At 37.2% G+C, this 17587-nt stretch overlaps 1 protein-coding gene across 5 annotated transcripts in view; it reads right to left on the bottom strand.

Annotated features, from left to right (window-relative positions):
- oaf (out at first) overlaps positions 1-17587 on the bottom strand; it is a 196145-nt gene that overhangs the window by 143359 nt on the left and 35199 nt on the right. For all 5 annotated transcript variants that reach the window (XR_010949883.1, XR_010949884.1, XR_010949882.1 and 2 more), the window contains exons 2-3: positions 1109-1222; positions 290-608 (exon numbers count right to left, since the gene is read on the bottom strand). Coding sequence is in view for 2 of the 5 variants with exons in the window: in XM_067768143.1 (XP_067624244.1) it covers positions 290-608; positions 1109-1222 (433 nt within the window). In the remaining 3 variants the exon portion in view is untranslated. The remainder of the gene's footprint in view (positions 1-289; positions 609-1108; positions 1223-17587) is intronic.

Below are 17587 nucleotides of genomic sequence, written 5' to 3'. Positions count from 1 at the left end.
CAACAGGATTCCCCGCGTGCATGTGAGGTTGAAAATTTGGTTGCGGAAGCTCTGGCGCTATAAAACTTTGTATTGCGCTTATGAACCCTTGAACCCCGGCGCAAGGCACTCGCACAAGAAGTAGAAACCAAATAGAAAGAGAAACTGTTACTCTGCTTGTGCAATAAAGTTCTATTCGAAGATCAAATTCTCTTAGCGAAAAAAAAAAAAAAAACAATTATAAAAGTATGAAATTGAATGTATAAAGTAAAATAAAAACAACAAGACATTTCTACCAAACAACACTCACCTGGCAATTCAGCCCACGCTTTCAGATCGACATCACGCACATATGTCGCATCAGCCGCTTCAGCGCATAATGTTTGTAGATGTCGTGTTATTGGCAACGAGCGATTTAGATGAACCCACGATGTCATCGTAAATGTCTCCCGACCTTTATCCTCTTCTGGCGTGCGTATTGTGCTAGGATTCTTTTGACGCAATTTAGCCATGGCGTCCGATGAAATGAAATCCCCTTTATTGAATTTTGTCGCAAAGCACATGACCTGATATTGACTTTGGCCACGTTCTTCTTCGCCCAGTACGAGCGCTTTAACGATTTTGACTTCCTGTTATTGGTGAGAAAGAAACAAAACGTAAAAGGGATTTGTAAGTGGATAAGTAATTATTGTGCAATTTAGTATAACATATAATGTTAAGTGTAGATTCATAGATTGCCTAATCTGGGCTGAGAGGTCGTCGAAAAAGTTTAGAATAACTAAGAAAGCTGAACCGCGATACCAGTCGGTTGAATATTGACCAGCTTCCTGTGACTGAATGACTTGATAACAAAAGGGTTTGGCTTGTGAATGTACTGCAGCCGCTATTTGTTTTTGGCAGTGATGTATTTTTGGTGATATTTATTTTAAAATATACTCAAGAAAAAAATGCCATAACCTTAATCTTAACCTTTAAGTTGTCATAACCTGCCATGGGATATCAATTAGCCTCTGCCTAATACCGGTATTACTAAGATCTTCTTGGTGCTCTCAGCCTATGTAAGGCGATCTTCGTGTCAGTTTAAGGTTTGAAATATTTATACTTCAACGAATTTCGAATATGCACTTACATTCCGGAAGTCGATGACTTGTGTTATTAGTGTACCATCGGTTTTTTGAAATTCTAAAGTTATTATGTCTTCGCTGACATTTGAGGTGATGCTCTCTTGGATGACCTCGCCACCCTGCAAGATAAGAGACATAGAAAAATTATTTTATTTATAACTACAAGATTGTTAATTTTTTTTTTTTTTAATTAATTGTATGAGGCTAAAAATATCTTAAATAGATTAGTTTACGTTCAATCGCGAACACGTTGCAAACACATCCCGTCTATGAGCAGTTTAAGTGAAGATGCGAAGCTCGAGTATTGAGGAAGACTTAGTGGAAGTTGGGTGGGGCTGGTGAAGAAAGAATTGACCTCTCTTGGTGTGCCCAATGACGTCTGTTATCCCGCAACAGGGATAGGGTATTGACTTACGACAAAGGTCGACAGCTTTTATATGTTCGAAAAATCGGAAAAGGTATCAAAAGACACGCCTTGACCACGGCGTCCATAGTTAAAAGTTGGAAATAAAAAACGTTTCTTCTGTCAAAACATAATCACAAAAAACCAAAAAACAGCCCGAATCGATATATATTAATTTAAAAAAAAATTATTCAAAAAATATTTCAAGTTTTAATTTTATAACTGTTAAGGCCAATATTTTATTTATGATTTATACATTACCAATTTAATAAAATTATTATTTTTTTAATAAAAAAAGTAAAAAACGAGTTCACCTGCAGACACCGCAAACCCAAAATTGTTTTACATAAAAAACTGAAACTTAAGCTTGCCGCAGGAAATAAATTAAAACTACAGTAAAACGGTATTTAGTTACGAATGTAAGTAAGCAAAACCAACAAAAAGGGATATTTAGAACTGAATTCAGCAGCATAGTTCTTGTTGCAAAAATTATGCAGCATAAAAGTTGTGTGCACAATAATAACGACGCAGTTTGAAATGGTAATAACGGGTTATAACTAAAAATCTGCACTACCTTGAATTGCTGATAGTTTAAGTCGGCGGCCACCATGGTGTAATGGTAGCGTGCTCCGCCTACCACACCGTATGCCTTGGGATCACACCCCGGGCAAAGCAACATCAACATTTTAGAAATAAGGTTTTTCAATTAGAAGAAAAACTTTCTAAGCGGGGTTGTTGTTGCTGTTGTAGCAGTGCTTCGCCCCACCTAACAGCCGCGACCGATCACAAATTGTCATCAATATCCTCTAACAGGAGTCCAAGGAAACTTGCTGTTTCAACAGGGGTGGACCATAGGGAAAGGGGTGTTAGAGGCGTTGGTTCCACATTACAATTAAAGAGATGGTTGGTGTCATGTGGGGACACATTGCAAGCGGGGCATACATTTTGTATGTCGGGGTTGATTCTGGATAGGTAAGAGTTTAACCTGCTACAGTATCCAGAACGAAGTTGAGCAAGAGTGACACGCGTTTCCCTGGGGAGTATGCATTCCTCTTTCGCGAGTTTTGGATACTTTTCTTTGAGTACTGGATTCACCGGACAATTCCCGGCATAAAGGTCCGACGCCTGTTTGTGGAGTTCACCAAGGACCTGCTTGTGTTTTTTCGCTTCATACGGCTGGGTTCTCAGGTGCCGTATTTCCTCAAAGTTCTTACGGAGATGACTCCTTAAGCCCCTAAGCGATGCTGGTTCATCAATCAGATACCTGTTGGGATGCCCAGGTTTCTGGGTATTCAACAGGAACTGTTTGGTCAGCATCTCATTTCTCTCCCTGATGGGGAGTATTCTCGCCTCATTATGCAGATGGTGTTCTGGGGACATAAGAAGACAGCCCGTGGCAATTCTGAGAGCAGTATTTTGGCAGGCCTGTAGTTTCTTCCAGTGGGTAATTTTTAGGCTTGGCGACCATATGGGTGACACGTAGCACGTAATCGGCTGGCTAATTGCTTTGTATGTAGTCATGAGCGTTTCTTTATCTTTTCCCCAGGTATTGCCAGCGAGGGATTTGAGGATTTTGTTACGGCTCTGAATTCTCGGAACAATTGCGGTTGTGTGCTCACCAAAATGTAGATCCTGATCAAACGTCACACCCAAGATTTTGGGGTGTAGGGCAGTCGGTAGCGTAGTGCCATCGACGTGGATGTTCAAAATGGTCGACATTTGGGGCGTCCATGTTGTAAATAAGGTCGCGGAAGATTTAGTCGGTGATAATGCCAGGTTTCGCGAGGCGAAAAAACTGGAGAGATCAGGGAGGTAGCCGTTTATTTTATTGCATAGCTCATCGATCTGTGGGCCTGGGCCTGTGGCCATTATTGTGCAGTCATTGGCGTAGGAAACGATTGTGACTCCTTCCGGTGGTGAAGGTAGCTTAGATATGTAGAAATTAAACAAAAGTGGGGATAGGACACCACCCTGTGGCACCCCTTGTTTATATCTCCTTGGTTTTGATGTTTCGTTTCTAAATTGCACCAATGCCTGTCGACCACCCAGATAATTTGCGGTCCACCTTTTAAGACATGGGGGAAGGGTAGACCCTTCCAGGTCTTGCAGTAACGAGCCATGGTTGACCGTATCAAAAGCTTTTGATATGTCTAGCGCTGCGAGTACTGTTCTATGGTGGGGGTTTTGATTTAAACCGCAATTTATCTGGGTGCTACTGGCATTTAGCGCGGTGGTAGTGCTATGGAGTTTTCTGAAGCCAGCTGGTTTACCAGGCTTTAGTAGCGGGACCACCTTGGCCATTTTCCATTTCTCGGGTATGACAAAGGTGGAAAGAGACAGGTTAAAGACATGCGCTAAATATTTGAATCCCGCCTTCCCTAGGCTTTTAAGCATCGGCATGGCTATGCCGTCTGGGCCCACTGCTTTGGATGGTTTAGCGCGACCAATGGCATCATCAACCTCTTTAGCGGTGATGGTGATTGGTGACGCACTGAATTTGTGTTTATGTGCGTGTCTATTGGCTCTCCGTCTATCTTTGTCGACCGTAGGATGCATTATATATTGTCGGCAGAAAGCGCTCGCGCATTTTTTCGCGTTCGACAGCACTTTGTCGCCAAAGGCGATGGAAACTTTGTCTTTGTGCTTAGTCGGATTCGATAGGGACTTTACGGTGGACCAAAGTTTTCCCACACCGGTAGAGGTTACAACCTCCATTTCGCCCGCTTGTGTTCATCCACAAGCAATCTGATGCGTTGGTTTATATCCCTTATTTGGGGGTCGGCTGGATTAAGCTGTCTTATAAGAACACGTTCTCTCGCTAAGTTTACGGCCTCCGCCCGGAAGTGGGCCGGATTTCGGGAATTCTGCCGGCGGGAATGAAACGAGCCGAGGCGGATTCAATGAATTTGCGCTTAAACGTAGACTACGGGACGCCCTTGGGCGTAAACAGCAAGGAGCCACAAAAGATTTATAAAAGTTACGTGGACGTCGGGTTTTGGGATCAAGCCCAGAACAACCTGTCCGATGCAACCATCCCTTACACGAGACACACTGAACAGAGTATGACCGTCCTAAAAATATTCTTTTCCGGCACATGCAGCAAAACCATTTCTCAGTACCGGGGTCAGGAGACGGACCCGGATTGGATTCGATACCTTCCCGGAGCAAGAGAATATGGAGCAGTCCTGCTGCAAGGAGCTGCTGGAAGGATGACAATATGTGGGAGGGACGCAACAAATTAAATGGGGTTACACTGAAATGACAGTCCTTGGTCGGGAAAAATCCCGAGTCGCTCCGGTACATAGAACCGACTGCATTGGGATGCGGGGTCGCCCCTCGGCAGTGTTTGGCAAACGCTCCGAGTGTATTTCTGCCATGAAAAGCTCGCAGTGAAAACTCAGTTCAGTTCAGTTCGGAGTCGGCATAAAACATGTAAGTCCCGTCCGGCCAATTTGTAGGGAAAATCAAGAGGAGCACGACGCAAATTGGAAGAGAAGCTCGGCCCACAATCTCTTCGGAGGTTATCGCGCCTTACATTTATTTATTTTTTATTCTTTAAGTATGTATACTTTGCTCTTCACAGCAATAATTGTGTGCTTAAACCAATTATTTCATCATCTTTCTTTCCAAGTGATTTGAAGTTGTACAGCTGATTCAATTTTCTCAGAAATGCCGTCAAAACAGCAACATCTCCGATAGCGTATCGTACAAATTTACGAGCAGAATAAAGACAAAGGGTCCATTACTGATACTTAGCATAGACTTGACTTGACTTGGAGTAAACTTCGCAACTTACCCACGATTATACTCCACTTAGTGCATACAATCTGGCATCATAATCAATAAATGCCAATTTGTATGACAAAATGTCAAAATGAAATGGAAACAAACAAATGGCATCTCAAAATTTAAACGTCACTTAGAACTTACATAGAAAATCAAAATTAAACCGACTTCTAAGTTAAGTTAAGTGTTGCTAAGTTTTGATTAATCAGTAACATGCAATGTTCATTTAACAGAACTGTAAGTGACAGTTCTAAAGGCAAACGTTTGCACGTGACCATTTTATTGCAGAATGCGTACCAAAGTCCAATAGTCCCTCTATGTATTTCATTTTAAGTAGGTTACAAATAGAAAGGAAGCCACTTCTGGAAGAAAAGCTGCCATTTCGACCAAAAATAACAGCGATAAGCTGAAGGCCGATTTGAACAACAAGGACCGAATACATATGTAAGTGAGACTGAAGCCGCCCGGAAGCCGAACTGTTGGCAGTCATATAGAGTGATGGGAAAAATAATAGGGACAAATATCAAATCCATTATATCAGCAGTACTTTAATGTGTTTCTTGGCATGGTGCATCCTATAAAAATAACAGTTATATTCCGCGAGTTTGTTTTATTTGCGAAAAACTGAACGATTCCAGATTTAGCTTGGAAAAAAATAAATATAGACAACAAATTCTTGTTAATATTTTTGCACTATAAATGGCAAAAAGTTCGTTTTTGAAACTCCTTATAACGTATTTAATGCATGTTAAGTAAATTAAAATAATAATATAGATTATTGAACCATAAAATATAATTAAATAAGCCTAATTAAACACTGCCGCAAAAATGAGAAGAATTTAGTTAATAGGTCTAACGAAAAAAGACAATGAGATGCGTAAGATCTCATATAAGGTGAACTGTTTCAAAAAAGTAGTGGTAACTTCCCCTCATAACGAAAAAACCAAAAAAATGATGTAAAAATCGAAAAATCTCTGCTGGCTTTCATCGCCGGAATTTAATTCGCTATTACAAAGCTAATCCATTCTTGTCTTCTAAACAGCTGAAAACAGAACTGAATTCAAACTGAATAAGCCGAACGATTATGTACGAATTGGCGGATGCCATAGAATGGGACTTCTACTGAGCCTTATAAACAAAAACCAATAGAATTGCTTTTATACGTTATAAGAAGCTTCAAAAACAAATGTTATACCATTTATAGTGCAAAAATATTAACAAAAATTTGTTGTCCCTTTTTATTTTTCCAAGCTAAATCTGTAATATTTCAGTTTTTCGCAAATAAGACAAACTAGCGGAATACAATTTGTTGCAAAAGAACAAGCTTTAACTGTTATTTTTATAGGGTGCACCATGCCAAGAAACACATTGAAGTACTGCTGATATAATGGATTTGATATTTGTCCCTATTATTTTTCCATCACTGTATCTACAAACCATTGAAGTCGCTCCATATTATGATTCGAAAGAAATCGCTGTCTTCAACGTACACAGAGGAGCAGATTTGAACTGTTAAAACCTAATGTCGGTGAATGTGCAAATTCATTTCAATTCATTTTCGATGATGAAAGTTATTTCACATCGACATATGCCAGGAAAGGACATACACAATTACACAAACGACATATCTGCAGCTTCTCCTGATGTGAGATACAAATACAAGAAAATATGTTAGCAAAAGGTTATATATACACACATTTTGCAAGAGCTACTTTGGACTATTTGTTTGAAAAAAAAAAATCAGCTTTGTTCCCAAAGACAAACACCCTGCTAATTTCCCACGATATAGAGCAATCGAGATTTTTTTTTTTGGGAGCTGAAAGCACATCTTTTCAAGAATGGTTAGAAGACTCAAAATGTTAAGCAATTGACACGCCGTATTCGAAAATGCCTTGAAGAGATTTTAAAAAATTTGGTACAACGTGCGTGCTCGCAAATTCGCACAAAACTGCGTTCTTTCGCTGAAAAAGGACCATTTTTTGAAGTTCATTGAATTTAAACTATTATTCTTTTTTGCTGTTCCAATAACCAACCGCGTTGAAATTTTTCAGTTACGTTCATTCATTCAACAAATTTTCTTACCTTTCATCAATTGCCCTGATTACATTCACGACGGCGCACAGTGTTTCGTGTAGAACAAGCTAGCTGGACAAAAACAAAGTTCTTATTCCAAGAAAAGTGTAATGAGAAATGAAAGAAAACAAACAAAATAACGGGATTTTTGCTTTTTTTTTTTTGATATTTCTGCTCATATATATTGAGTAATTGAAGTAAGAAGACAGGAGTGGCCGTAAAATGCATTGATTAATTTGCAAAATTCTTGTTGAATATTAAGCTTCATATTTCTTTTAAGTGAACACTTTTATATAATTTTTTTGATGGATTCTAAGCTCGAAGGTAAGTAAAATTTTTAATAGTAATTCTTTCGCAATTAGAGTATTTTCAATATATTTAACATTCCGTTATTAATAGGAAAAGGTATTTTTTCTCTATATTTTTAACTTTAGGGACAAAAAAGTTACATACATCCGCGGACATCCGGGCTAAATTTTACATATGTTATAGCCGCAAGTTATCTCTAATAGTCGAAAGAAAAAACCATTGCGAATTCTTTGCACATCTATTTATAATTTTTTTTTTTTTGTAGATTTAGTTATCTCTACATATAAAATAGGATGTATGTACGTACCAGCTCCGACGAGATATTTGAACCTTTAAAGCTGATCTACAAACGGCAAAACCAATTCCCAGGTACAGGGAACAAACACGTAGCCATAAAACACACAAAAATAAACGCGCAAGGTCAACAAGAGCACACCAAAAGCAAAAAGGCGAAGATCACTGACTTCAACCTGCCACAACCTACCGCACCAGTCACCAAGGCATAAAAACAGGTACATACAAAGCAATCCTAATGCAGGTATAACCACACTGGAACGCTACACAACCCCATTTGTTTGCATCTACGCCTATACCTGAATGTAATATAAATACTGCACAACTGATAACAAATCAGAACGATCAACGACACTTAAGATGGCAGCACAACAATCATCAACTATTCACCCTGTCGGAAAATCAACAACACAAAGCAGTTTAGTTATACCCGTACCAAGAACGGAGTTTTTTGACATTTGGGTTCAACATTCGAAGGAAACCAGATATACAGAATTGTTGAGTTTTGTTGTACTTAAGTACTTTTTAAGCGAAGCAGCCGAGTATTCGATAAAACGTTTAAGCTTACAAATATCGGCATATTCGTCGAAGCTGGATCAAAAGTGGAAAACATAAGGAGCGATTTTTGAATAAAAACTCGGAGTGACTTTCGGATCCAGACTTCACATTTACAATAACGGTGGATTCAAAGTTGCCATCATACCAACCAACCACTTCTTCAGGTAACCCCGGCCTCGGAAGACGAAAGAAGGACTTTGTTAGCTGCAGTGAAAAAACCAAACGGCGTCGAGTGGATGACCTCTTGCAATCTAGAAGTCCTGGTGAATTACTTTATGCGGCAGAAGTATCAACGCGTATGTCCGGCAACAGAAATGTTGCTAACATTATAAAAAAATCACAGGAAACCACTCAAATATCCGGAAAAAAGATGACATGTGAGCCAGATGCAATATGCTTGAACAATGTAGAAGCTTTAGCATACTACGTAGATTGCAAGTCGACGACTCATAGGTACAAAACGATTCGGAAGTGGAGCATCAGCCATAAAGTTTATCCATCATTTTATAATCTAAGAAAAGCTAAGGCAGAATGCTATCCAAGTGAAATTGATGTGGGTGAAACACGTGCGGAAATTAAAGTCCAGTCCGTATTAGATAAAACTGTTGAGCGTTTAGTTTTAGCAAATCAAGAAGTTTTTGTTAGTTTATTACTTACAAACTTGACGTATACTTTAATCAGCAAGTGGGGTTGCGATGGAAGCTCTGACCATAGTACATATAAGCAAAAGTTTACATGCAGTTCTGACACTGATGAGTTTTTGTTTATATTTTCTTTCGTTCCTCTTCAATTACAGGATGAAAAAGGTAACATTGTTTGGCAGAATCCTCGACCTTCTTCTACCATGTATTGTCGTCCAATTAAATTTATTTTTTCTAAACAAACAAAAGATAACCTACCCTATAACTTTTTGTTGGATCAGGTTTTATTTAATTTAAATCTATTGTCTTTTCTACTTTGTATGATACTCTACTTTTAAGTTTTTGTAATAAGTAATTTTCACATAATTAATTTAAATATTTACATTGTTATTATTATTATTGTAATTCACTTTTACATTCCTGACTGGTACTATAAAATAATTTTGTAAAAATTGTAGTGCCAGGATAAATACTCAAATAAATACAAAACATGTATGGACATACATATGTACAATCACTCACATAAACAATTTTCGCTTTCGCAAATTTATTTTAACTAATTTCCCATAAGAAAATATGTTACGATCTATAACAAAAACTAAATTATATTTAAAAAATGTTTGAAGAATTCGACGAATTTTCATAAAAAATTTTAATTTTTTTCCGAATTTTTAGAATTTTTTAGAGTATTGAGATTTGTAGTCCATTCAATTTAAGTACAATAAAGTAATATTCTTGACTCCTTTAAATTTTTTGGATCTATGTCACTTATTCACATGAGTTACTGTATATGAAATAAGCAAATGTATGCATATGAAGTAAAATTTTGGAAAAAATAAAAAAAAGAACATATGGCTGAAAAAAATGACGTAGTTGTAACAAATGACTGCATATGAAACGGAAAATCTCATAAAATAATTTTGTCCAGCTAGCTTGTTCTACACGAAACACTGCGCGGCGGCTACAAAGCAACATACATATGTCAAATTATTTTTACATATTTTCTTATTGTGGTCGTTACTTTCGGCGCAATAGAGCAGCAGCACGACAATCAATCACGAGTGCCGCTGTCGCCAGATTAAATCTAATTCTATTTCTGGCAAGCGACAGAGAGTGGCGTTTTCTTTGTCAATTGCTTGGTTACAGTTATCGTCAAGTTTTGCGTTGTGGTTGTGGTCTGTAGCCGCCATGTTCAATTTAATGAGGCCTAAAGGCGGCCACCGTGGTGTGATGGTATCGTGCTCCGCCTACCACACCTGCCTTGGGTTCACACCCCGGGCAAAGCAACATCAAAATTTTAGAAATATGGGTTTTCAATTAGAAGAAAATTGTTCTAAGCGGGGTCGCCCCTCGGCAGTGTTTGGCAAACGCTCTGGGTGTATTTCTGCCATGAAAAGCTCACAGTGAAAACTCATCTGCCTTGCAGATGCCGTTCGGAGTCGGCATAAAACATGTAGGTCCCGTCCGGCCAATTTGTAAGGAAAATGAAGAGGAGAACGACGCAAATTGGAAGAGAAGCTCGGCCTTAGATCTCTTCGGAGGTTATCGCGCCTTACATTTATTTTTTTATTTAAGGGAAATTACAACTATATAAAGCAGAAGACTATTGGCGAAAAAAATGTACAAGACGTGGATTTCCTCGAGCTTTTTTTGTCAAAATAACGATTTTAGCATAAGTGCGGGTTCGAATTCCCCTCCTGGGAGGACAGGCTTTCAAAAGATTTACAAGGTCTAATGGAACTATCTGCGGCCTTCCTTTTTGGTCCGTTAGGCGAATTGTGAACCTCGCTTAACCTTAGGATCCAATGCCTAAACTCGCTAAATGCATTTTCGCGCTTTTTGGCAAATTTTGCGATTCCAGTGAGAGAAAATCTCACTTTTATTTGGTTCATTTTACCGATTAACGCAAATGGATTAGATGTTTTTGACAGTGTATTCTGCTCTTAAGTAAAGGCTTAAAAAATATTTTGGTTTATTTCTTTTGTACGAAAATAGGAGCAGCCAAGAAATTTTGCGTTTGACAACGCCTGGTGATTCACGAACAATACACATAAAATATTGAATTCCAGTTGATTTTAATAAATATTTAAGTTTGTTTGTTTGCCTTCCGAAATGTCAATTTTTCCTTAAGAAACATTGCACAATCAATTCTTTCTTATGATCAATTATTTGTATGATTTTTTGGGTTTCTTTAGAATTGCATCCTCTTAAGGAGGAAACGGCTGCTATCCATTTTAACTATTTTTTTAAACCTATAATATCGTTAGCTTAATGTGAAAATGTGCTAAGCCACTTTTTTTTTTAAATTGTATTTTAATGCAGTTTTAAAACTGAATTCAAAATACATCGATCACAAAAAAAAGTATTTTTATTTTTCATATTTACGTGCTGTGGGCAATGAGTGTAAATGTGCTAAGTCGTCAGCTGTTAAAAAGAATGTGCTAAGTCAAACTGTCAATAATAGCAATCCGAATTACTACTCATTTCTTTGTGTGAGCATTTTATTTATTTATTTAATTCATTCAGTCTAACAGTACATGCTTTGTTGTTGTTGTTGTTGTATTAACGATAAACACACTCCCCGATTTGGGGAATGTTACCGTTATTGATGGCCCTTTGCCGGATATAGATCCGGTATGTTCCGGTAACAAAGCACTATTAAGGTACTAGCCCGACCATCTCGGGAACGAGATATATGACCACATTAAACCTTCTAGGCCATCCCACCCCCTAGTTCCATGAGAAACTGGGGGTCGCCAGAGCCTCGGCTGTCAATGAAACAGGATTCGCCACGATTAGGTGAGTTGACAATTGGGTTGGAGAAGCTATATATTGTGCTGGCAACCCCTTGAAAGGGTTGCGAACACAACCCCTTGAAATTGGATTTACACAATTGAGACATGCCTTTGGTGTATGATAAATGCTTTGCGGTGACTATAATCTTTCTTACAGACTAGTTAAAAATAGAAAACAATTCAAGCTTAAACTTATATAAGCTGTTATTAAAATTAATACCACTACTGAATCGATTTGCTAGATGTATAGGCCTAGTTATAAGTTCATTCATAGCACAATTCGTTTTTTGAGTTATTTTGATAAATAATCTATTATGCCAAGATCACGCAGTGGAATATATGGAATGAACAAATTAGATAAATCAGAGAAATTCGTGCTAAAGTTTATTACATTATAGGCAAGCATGAGTGTCATGCAAAGCCTGAAGACCAAGCAATTTGTGCCTGTTGTTATATGATGGGAGGCCGTCTTAGCAATATTATTGAGCAATATTCAAGACCACTTCTGACCAAGGATATATAAAGTGCCTTCAACGTCATAGAGTCATTAAAGTTACTGGTGTTACGTGTACTGAACCCAACCAACAAGAAGATCTTGACTCTCTATACAACTGGTTGTGCCTTAAAAAATTTAAGTTAAATATAGATAAGACTAAGTTCATGGTATTTTGTAAAAACCAGAACATCATACGTAATAACGATTTAAACAATATAACCCTGAAGATAAAAAACAATTTAATTCAAAGAGTAAATGAAATGAAGTACTTAGGAGTTTTAATTGATGAAAACCTGAATTTTGGAGAACATATAAATTATCTTGAAAGGAAAATTGCGCAGAAAATAGGATTCATGTACAGAACATACAAACATATTAGTCAACGTCATAAAATAATGGGGTATCGTTCAATTCTTGAGCCGCTCTTTATATACTGTCCTACAATTCTGCTGATAGCGAGTGATATGCAAATTAAAAGACTACAAATACAACAAAACAAGGCAATACGATTTATATTAAAATGTCCCCCAAGAACATCAAAAACTATAATGCTGAATCGGTTAAACTGGCTTAGTATAAAACAGTCAATAAGTTACTTCACTTTGAAATTTATACATCATGTAGGATTAGGAATGCTACCGAGTTACCTGAGCAATAAAATATTATATAATCACGAGATCCATAGCTATGGAACTAGATACTGCAATAATATAAGACTGCCTAGAGTAAGAACAGAGTTCGCAAAGAAGACTTTAGAATACACTGGGTACAAAATGTACAATGAACTACCTACTGAGATAAAAGATTGTGAAAATATTAATAAGTTTAAAGTAAAATTATTTTTATATTGTAAAACACTTAATATTTAATGAAACAAATGTTTAATTAACATCAACTAGGTCTTAAAGACCGTAATAAAGAAATATAGTAATAATAATAATAACCATTGCAACAAGTTTTGTAACAATGAAGTCAATGTGACTAGAAAAAGAGTTTCGAGTCAAAAATAACACCCAAGTCTTTATTCTCTAGAGATTAAGATTAAGAGATTTAGCATTTGTAATTGATATTAGAGAAAAATTGTAAGTTTACATTGTATAAAGCAATATGAGCAAAGCTCGCTAATTAAATACATATGATTTAGCATTTAGTTTGTAGATAAAGTATGTGGCAGTTGTCTTTATGGAATAAGACACAACACAGCATTTATTTGAATTTAAAAATAACTTATTGTCTGCGTCCCATACGGCAAGAGTCCAGATCAGAACCGTTAGAAATAGTTTAACAAATGAATAGTATTTTTTGTGAATAAATATAGTTTTAGTGATATATTTCAATCATTAAAGGGGAGGAGTGATGGGTAAACATATTGAGTAAAAAGTGCTAAGTCAGGAGAAAAAATTAGTTTTGAGTGCGGAAATTGTGCTAAGTCATAAAAAAGCTGCTGGGTTAGCATAGATTATTTTTATTTATCTTTTTCAAACCTTCTACACTCAAAGGTATTGCAACTAAGGTATCCTCATTCACAGTTTTGAAAAAAAAGATTATTTCAAAAACAAGTAAAGAAGGCTAAGTTCGGGTGTAACCGAACAGTAAGGGAAAATCACCATGTTGTAAAAAGAACCTAGGGTAACCCTGGAATGTGTTTGTATGACATGTGTATCAAATGGAAGGTATTAAAGAGTATTTTATGAGGAAGTGGGCCATAGTTCTATAGATGGACGCCATTTAGGGATATCGCCATAAAGGTGGACCAGGCCTGACTCTAGAATTTGTTTGTACGATATGGGTATCAAATGAAAGGTGTTAATGAGTATTTTAAAAGGGCGTGGGCCTTAGTTCTATAGGTGGACGCCTTTTCGAGATATCGTCATAAAGGTGGACCAGGGTGACTATAGAATTTGTTTGTACGATATGGTTATCAAATGAAAGGTGTTAATGAGTATTTTAAAAGGGCGTGGGCCTTAGTTCTATAGGTGGACGCCTTTACAAGATATCGCCATAAAGGTGGACCAGGGGTGACTCTAGAATTTGTTTGTACGATATGGGTATCAAATGAAAGGTGTTAATGAGTATTTTAAAAGGGAGTGGGCCTTAGTTCTATAGGTGGATGCCTTTTCGAGATTACGCCATAAAGGTGGGCCAGGGGTGACTCTAGAATTTTTTTGTACGATATGGGTATCAAATGAAAGGTGTTAATGAGTATTTTAAAAAGGAGTGAGCCTTAGTTCTATATGTGGACGCCTTTTCGAGATATCGCCATAAACGTGGACCAGGGGTGACTCTAGAATGTGTTTGTACGATATGGGTATCAAATTAAAGGTATTAATGAGGGTTTTAAAAGGGAGTGGCCCTTAGTTATATATGTGAAGGCGTTTTCGAGATATCGACCAAACTGGGGACCAGGGTGATCCAGAACATCATCTGTCGGGTACCGCTAATTTATTTATATATGTAATACCACGAACAGTGTTCCTTCCAAGATTCCAAGGGCTTTTGATTTCGCCCTGCAAAACTTTTTCATTTTCTTCTACTTAATATGGTAGGTGTCACACCAATTTTACCAAGTTTTGTTCTAAAGTTATATTTTGCGTCAATAGACCAACACAATTACCATGTTTCATCCCTTTTTTCGTATTTGGTACATAATTATGGAATTTTTTTTTCATTTTTCGTAATTTTCGATATCGAAAAAGTGGGCGTGGTCATAGTCGGATTTCGGCTATTTTTTACACCAATACAAAGTGACTTCAGATAAGTACGTGAACTGAGTTTAGTAAAGATATCGATTTTTGCTCAAGTTATCGTGTTAACGGCCGAGCGGAAGGACAGACGGTCGACTGTGTATAAAAACTGGGCGTGGCTGCAACCGATTTCGCCCTTTTTCACAGAAAACAGTTATCGTCTTAGAATCTAAGCCTCTACCACAAGTATTGGCAAATTTTTGTTCGACTTATGGCATTAAAAGTATCCTAGACAAATTAAATGAAAAAGGGCGGAGCCACGCCCATTTTGAAATTTTCTTCAATTTTTGTATTTTGCTGCACCATATCATTACTGGAGTTGAATGTTGACATAATTTACTTAGGGCCTTATTCTCTATTACGAAACGAACGTTCGTTTCGCCTCAGACACGAATCGCTAGTGTATTTGCTCTATGTTAAACGATTGCAACATATATTTTGACGCTTGATGTCGCCTTCCTGTTTGACATAAAGTAAGAAACGTAAAGGCTGAACGAAAATAATAGAGAATACCATTTCTAGACGAAATCGTTTGGAGCGAATCGTTCATCTGAGCTATCGTTCGGAATGCAGAATGAAGCCCTTATATACTGTAAAGATATTAACTTTTCTTTTAAAATTTGAAATTAAAAAAACAAAAAATTTTAAAAAGTGGGCGTGGTCGTTCTCCGATTTTGCTAATTTTTATTAAGCAGACATATAGTAATAAGAGTAACGTTCCTGCAAAACTTCTAAATTACCTTCTTTTAAAAGTGGGCGGTGCCACGCCCATTGTCCAAAATTTTACTAGTTTTCTATTCTGCGTCATAAGTTCAACTCACCTACCAAGTTTCATCGCTTAATCCGTATTTGGTAATGAATTATCGCACTTTTTCGATTTTTCGAAATTTTCGATATCGAAAAAGTGGGCGTGGTTATTGTCCGATATCGTTCATTGTAAATAGCGATCTGAGATGAGTGCCCAGGAACCTACATACCAAATTTCATCAAGATACCTCACAATTTACTCACGGACAGACGGACGGACGGACGGACGGACATGGCTCAATCGAATTTTTTTTCGATACTGATGATTTTGATATATGGAAGTCTATATCTATCTCGATTCCTTTATATATGTACAACCAACCGTTATCCAATCAAACTTAATATACTCTGTGAGCTCTGCTCAACTGAGTATAAAAAATGCAGCGGATCGGCATAACTGATATTGAACCTAAATGGTTCCGCAACTATTTGAAGCAGAGAAAGCAGAAAACAGTTATAAATGCTGTGACGTCGGATGAATTAGAGGTACCCATAGGGTTACCTCAAGGCTCAGTATTGGCACCTATATTATTTCTTATATATGTACATAAACATGGCTCAATCGAATTTTTTTTCGATACTGATGATTTTGATATATGGAAGTCTATATCTATCTCGATTCCTTTATACCTGTACAACCAACCGTTATCCAATCAATGTTAATATACCCTGTGAGCTCTGCTCAACTGAGTATAATTATTCATTTTTTTCGTCTCCTGTAAAATTCGTAAAAGTTGACTTAGCACATTTTCACATTAAGCTAATGATATGTATATATATTTTTAGCACATTTTCACATTAAGCTAATGATATGTATATATATTTTTTGAGGCTGCTGACAGATTTACGTTAATGATGTTAAGTGGCACTGTGTGAAAAGTTTTTTCAAAACGCTGCTTAAGGCCAACGCGTTCATGTTTGTCAATGCAGACTCCAATCTATAATACAGCGAGATGTACAGGAATACATACTTTTCTTTTTATTTCTTTGAATTTAATCGCTGTTCACTTGTCTTTCAAAAACTTCTATTAAATTTTATTAACCGAAGGTATAATGAAAGGAGGAATTGATAACGTGTTTCAGGTAAAACTACAAATTTTTGAGTACATATGTACATATGTATGTATTTGAGTAGAATATTCTTTGCTGCCTGAGAAAGCACAAAAATTGTGAGCACACAATTCTTAAATTTGGGGAACAAGTTAACACATACAGCAGGGATCATAAAAGCAGCAGCGCCAATTTTTCCTTCATTGCGTCAATAAAATTCTTTTTTTTTTTTTTTTTTTGTATTTGAGATATTTTATTTGGCGGTTGCCATGGTGTGGTGGTAGCGTTCACGCCCAGGAGGGCAAAGCAAAATTTAGAAACAAATTTTGTCAATTAGAAGTTTATCTAAGCGGGGTCGCTCTTCGGCAGTGATTTGGCAAGCACTCCGAGTGTATTTCTGCCATGAAGTGTCTCAGTGAAAACCCTTCTGCTTAGTAGATGCCGCTCGGTGTCGGCATAAAACATGTAGGTCACGTCTGCCAATTTGTAGGAAAAATTAAAAGGAGCACGACGGAAATTGGAAGACAA

This window comes from Eurosta solidaginis, chromosome 2 (genome assembly GCF_040869045.1).
Source record: "Eurosta solidaginis isolate ZX-2024a chromosome 2, ASM4086904v1, whole genome shotgun sequence".
NCBI lineage: Eukaryota > Metazoa > Arthropoda > Insecta > Diptera > Tephritidae > Eurosta > Eurosta solidaginis.
Note: the sequence above shows the minus strand (reverse complement) of the source record. Positions and strands in the feature narration are given on the sequence as shown.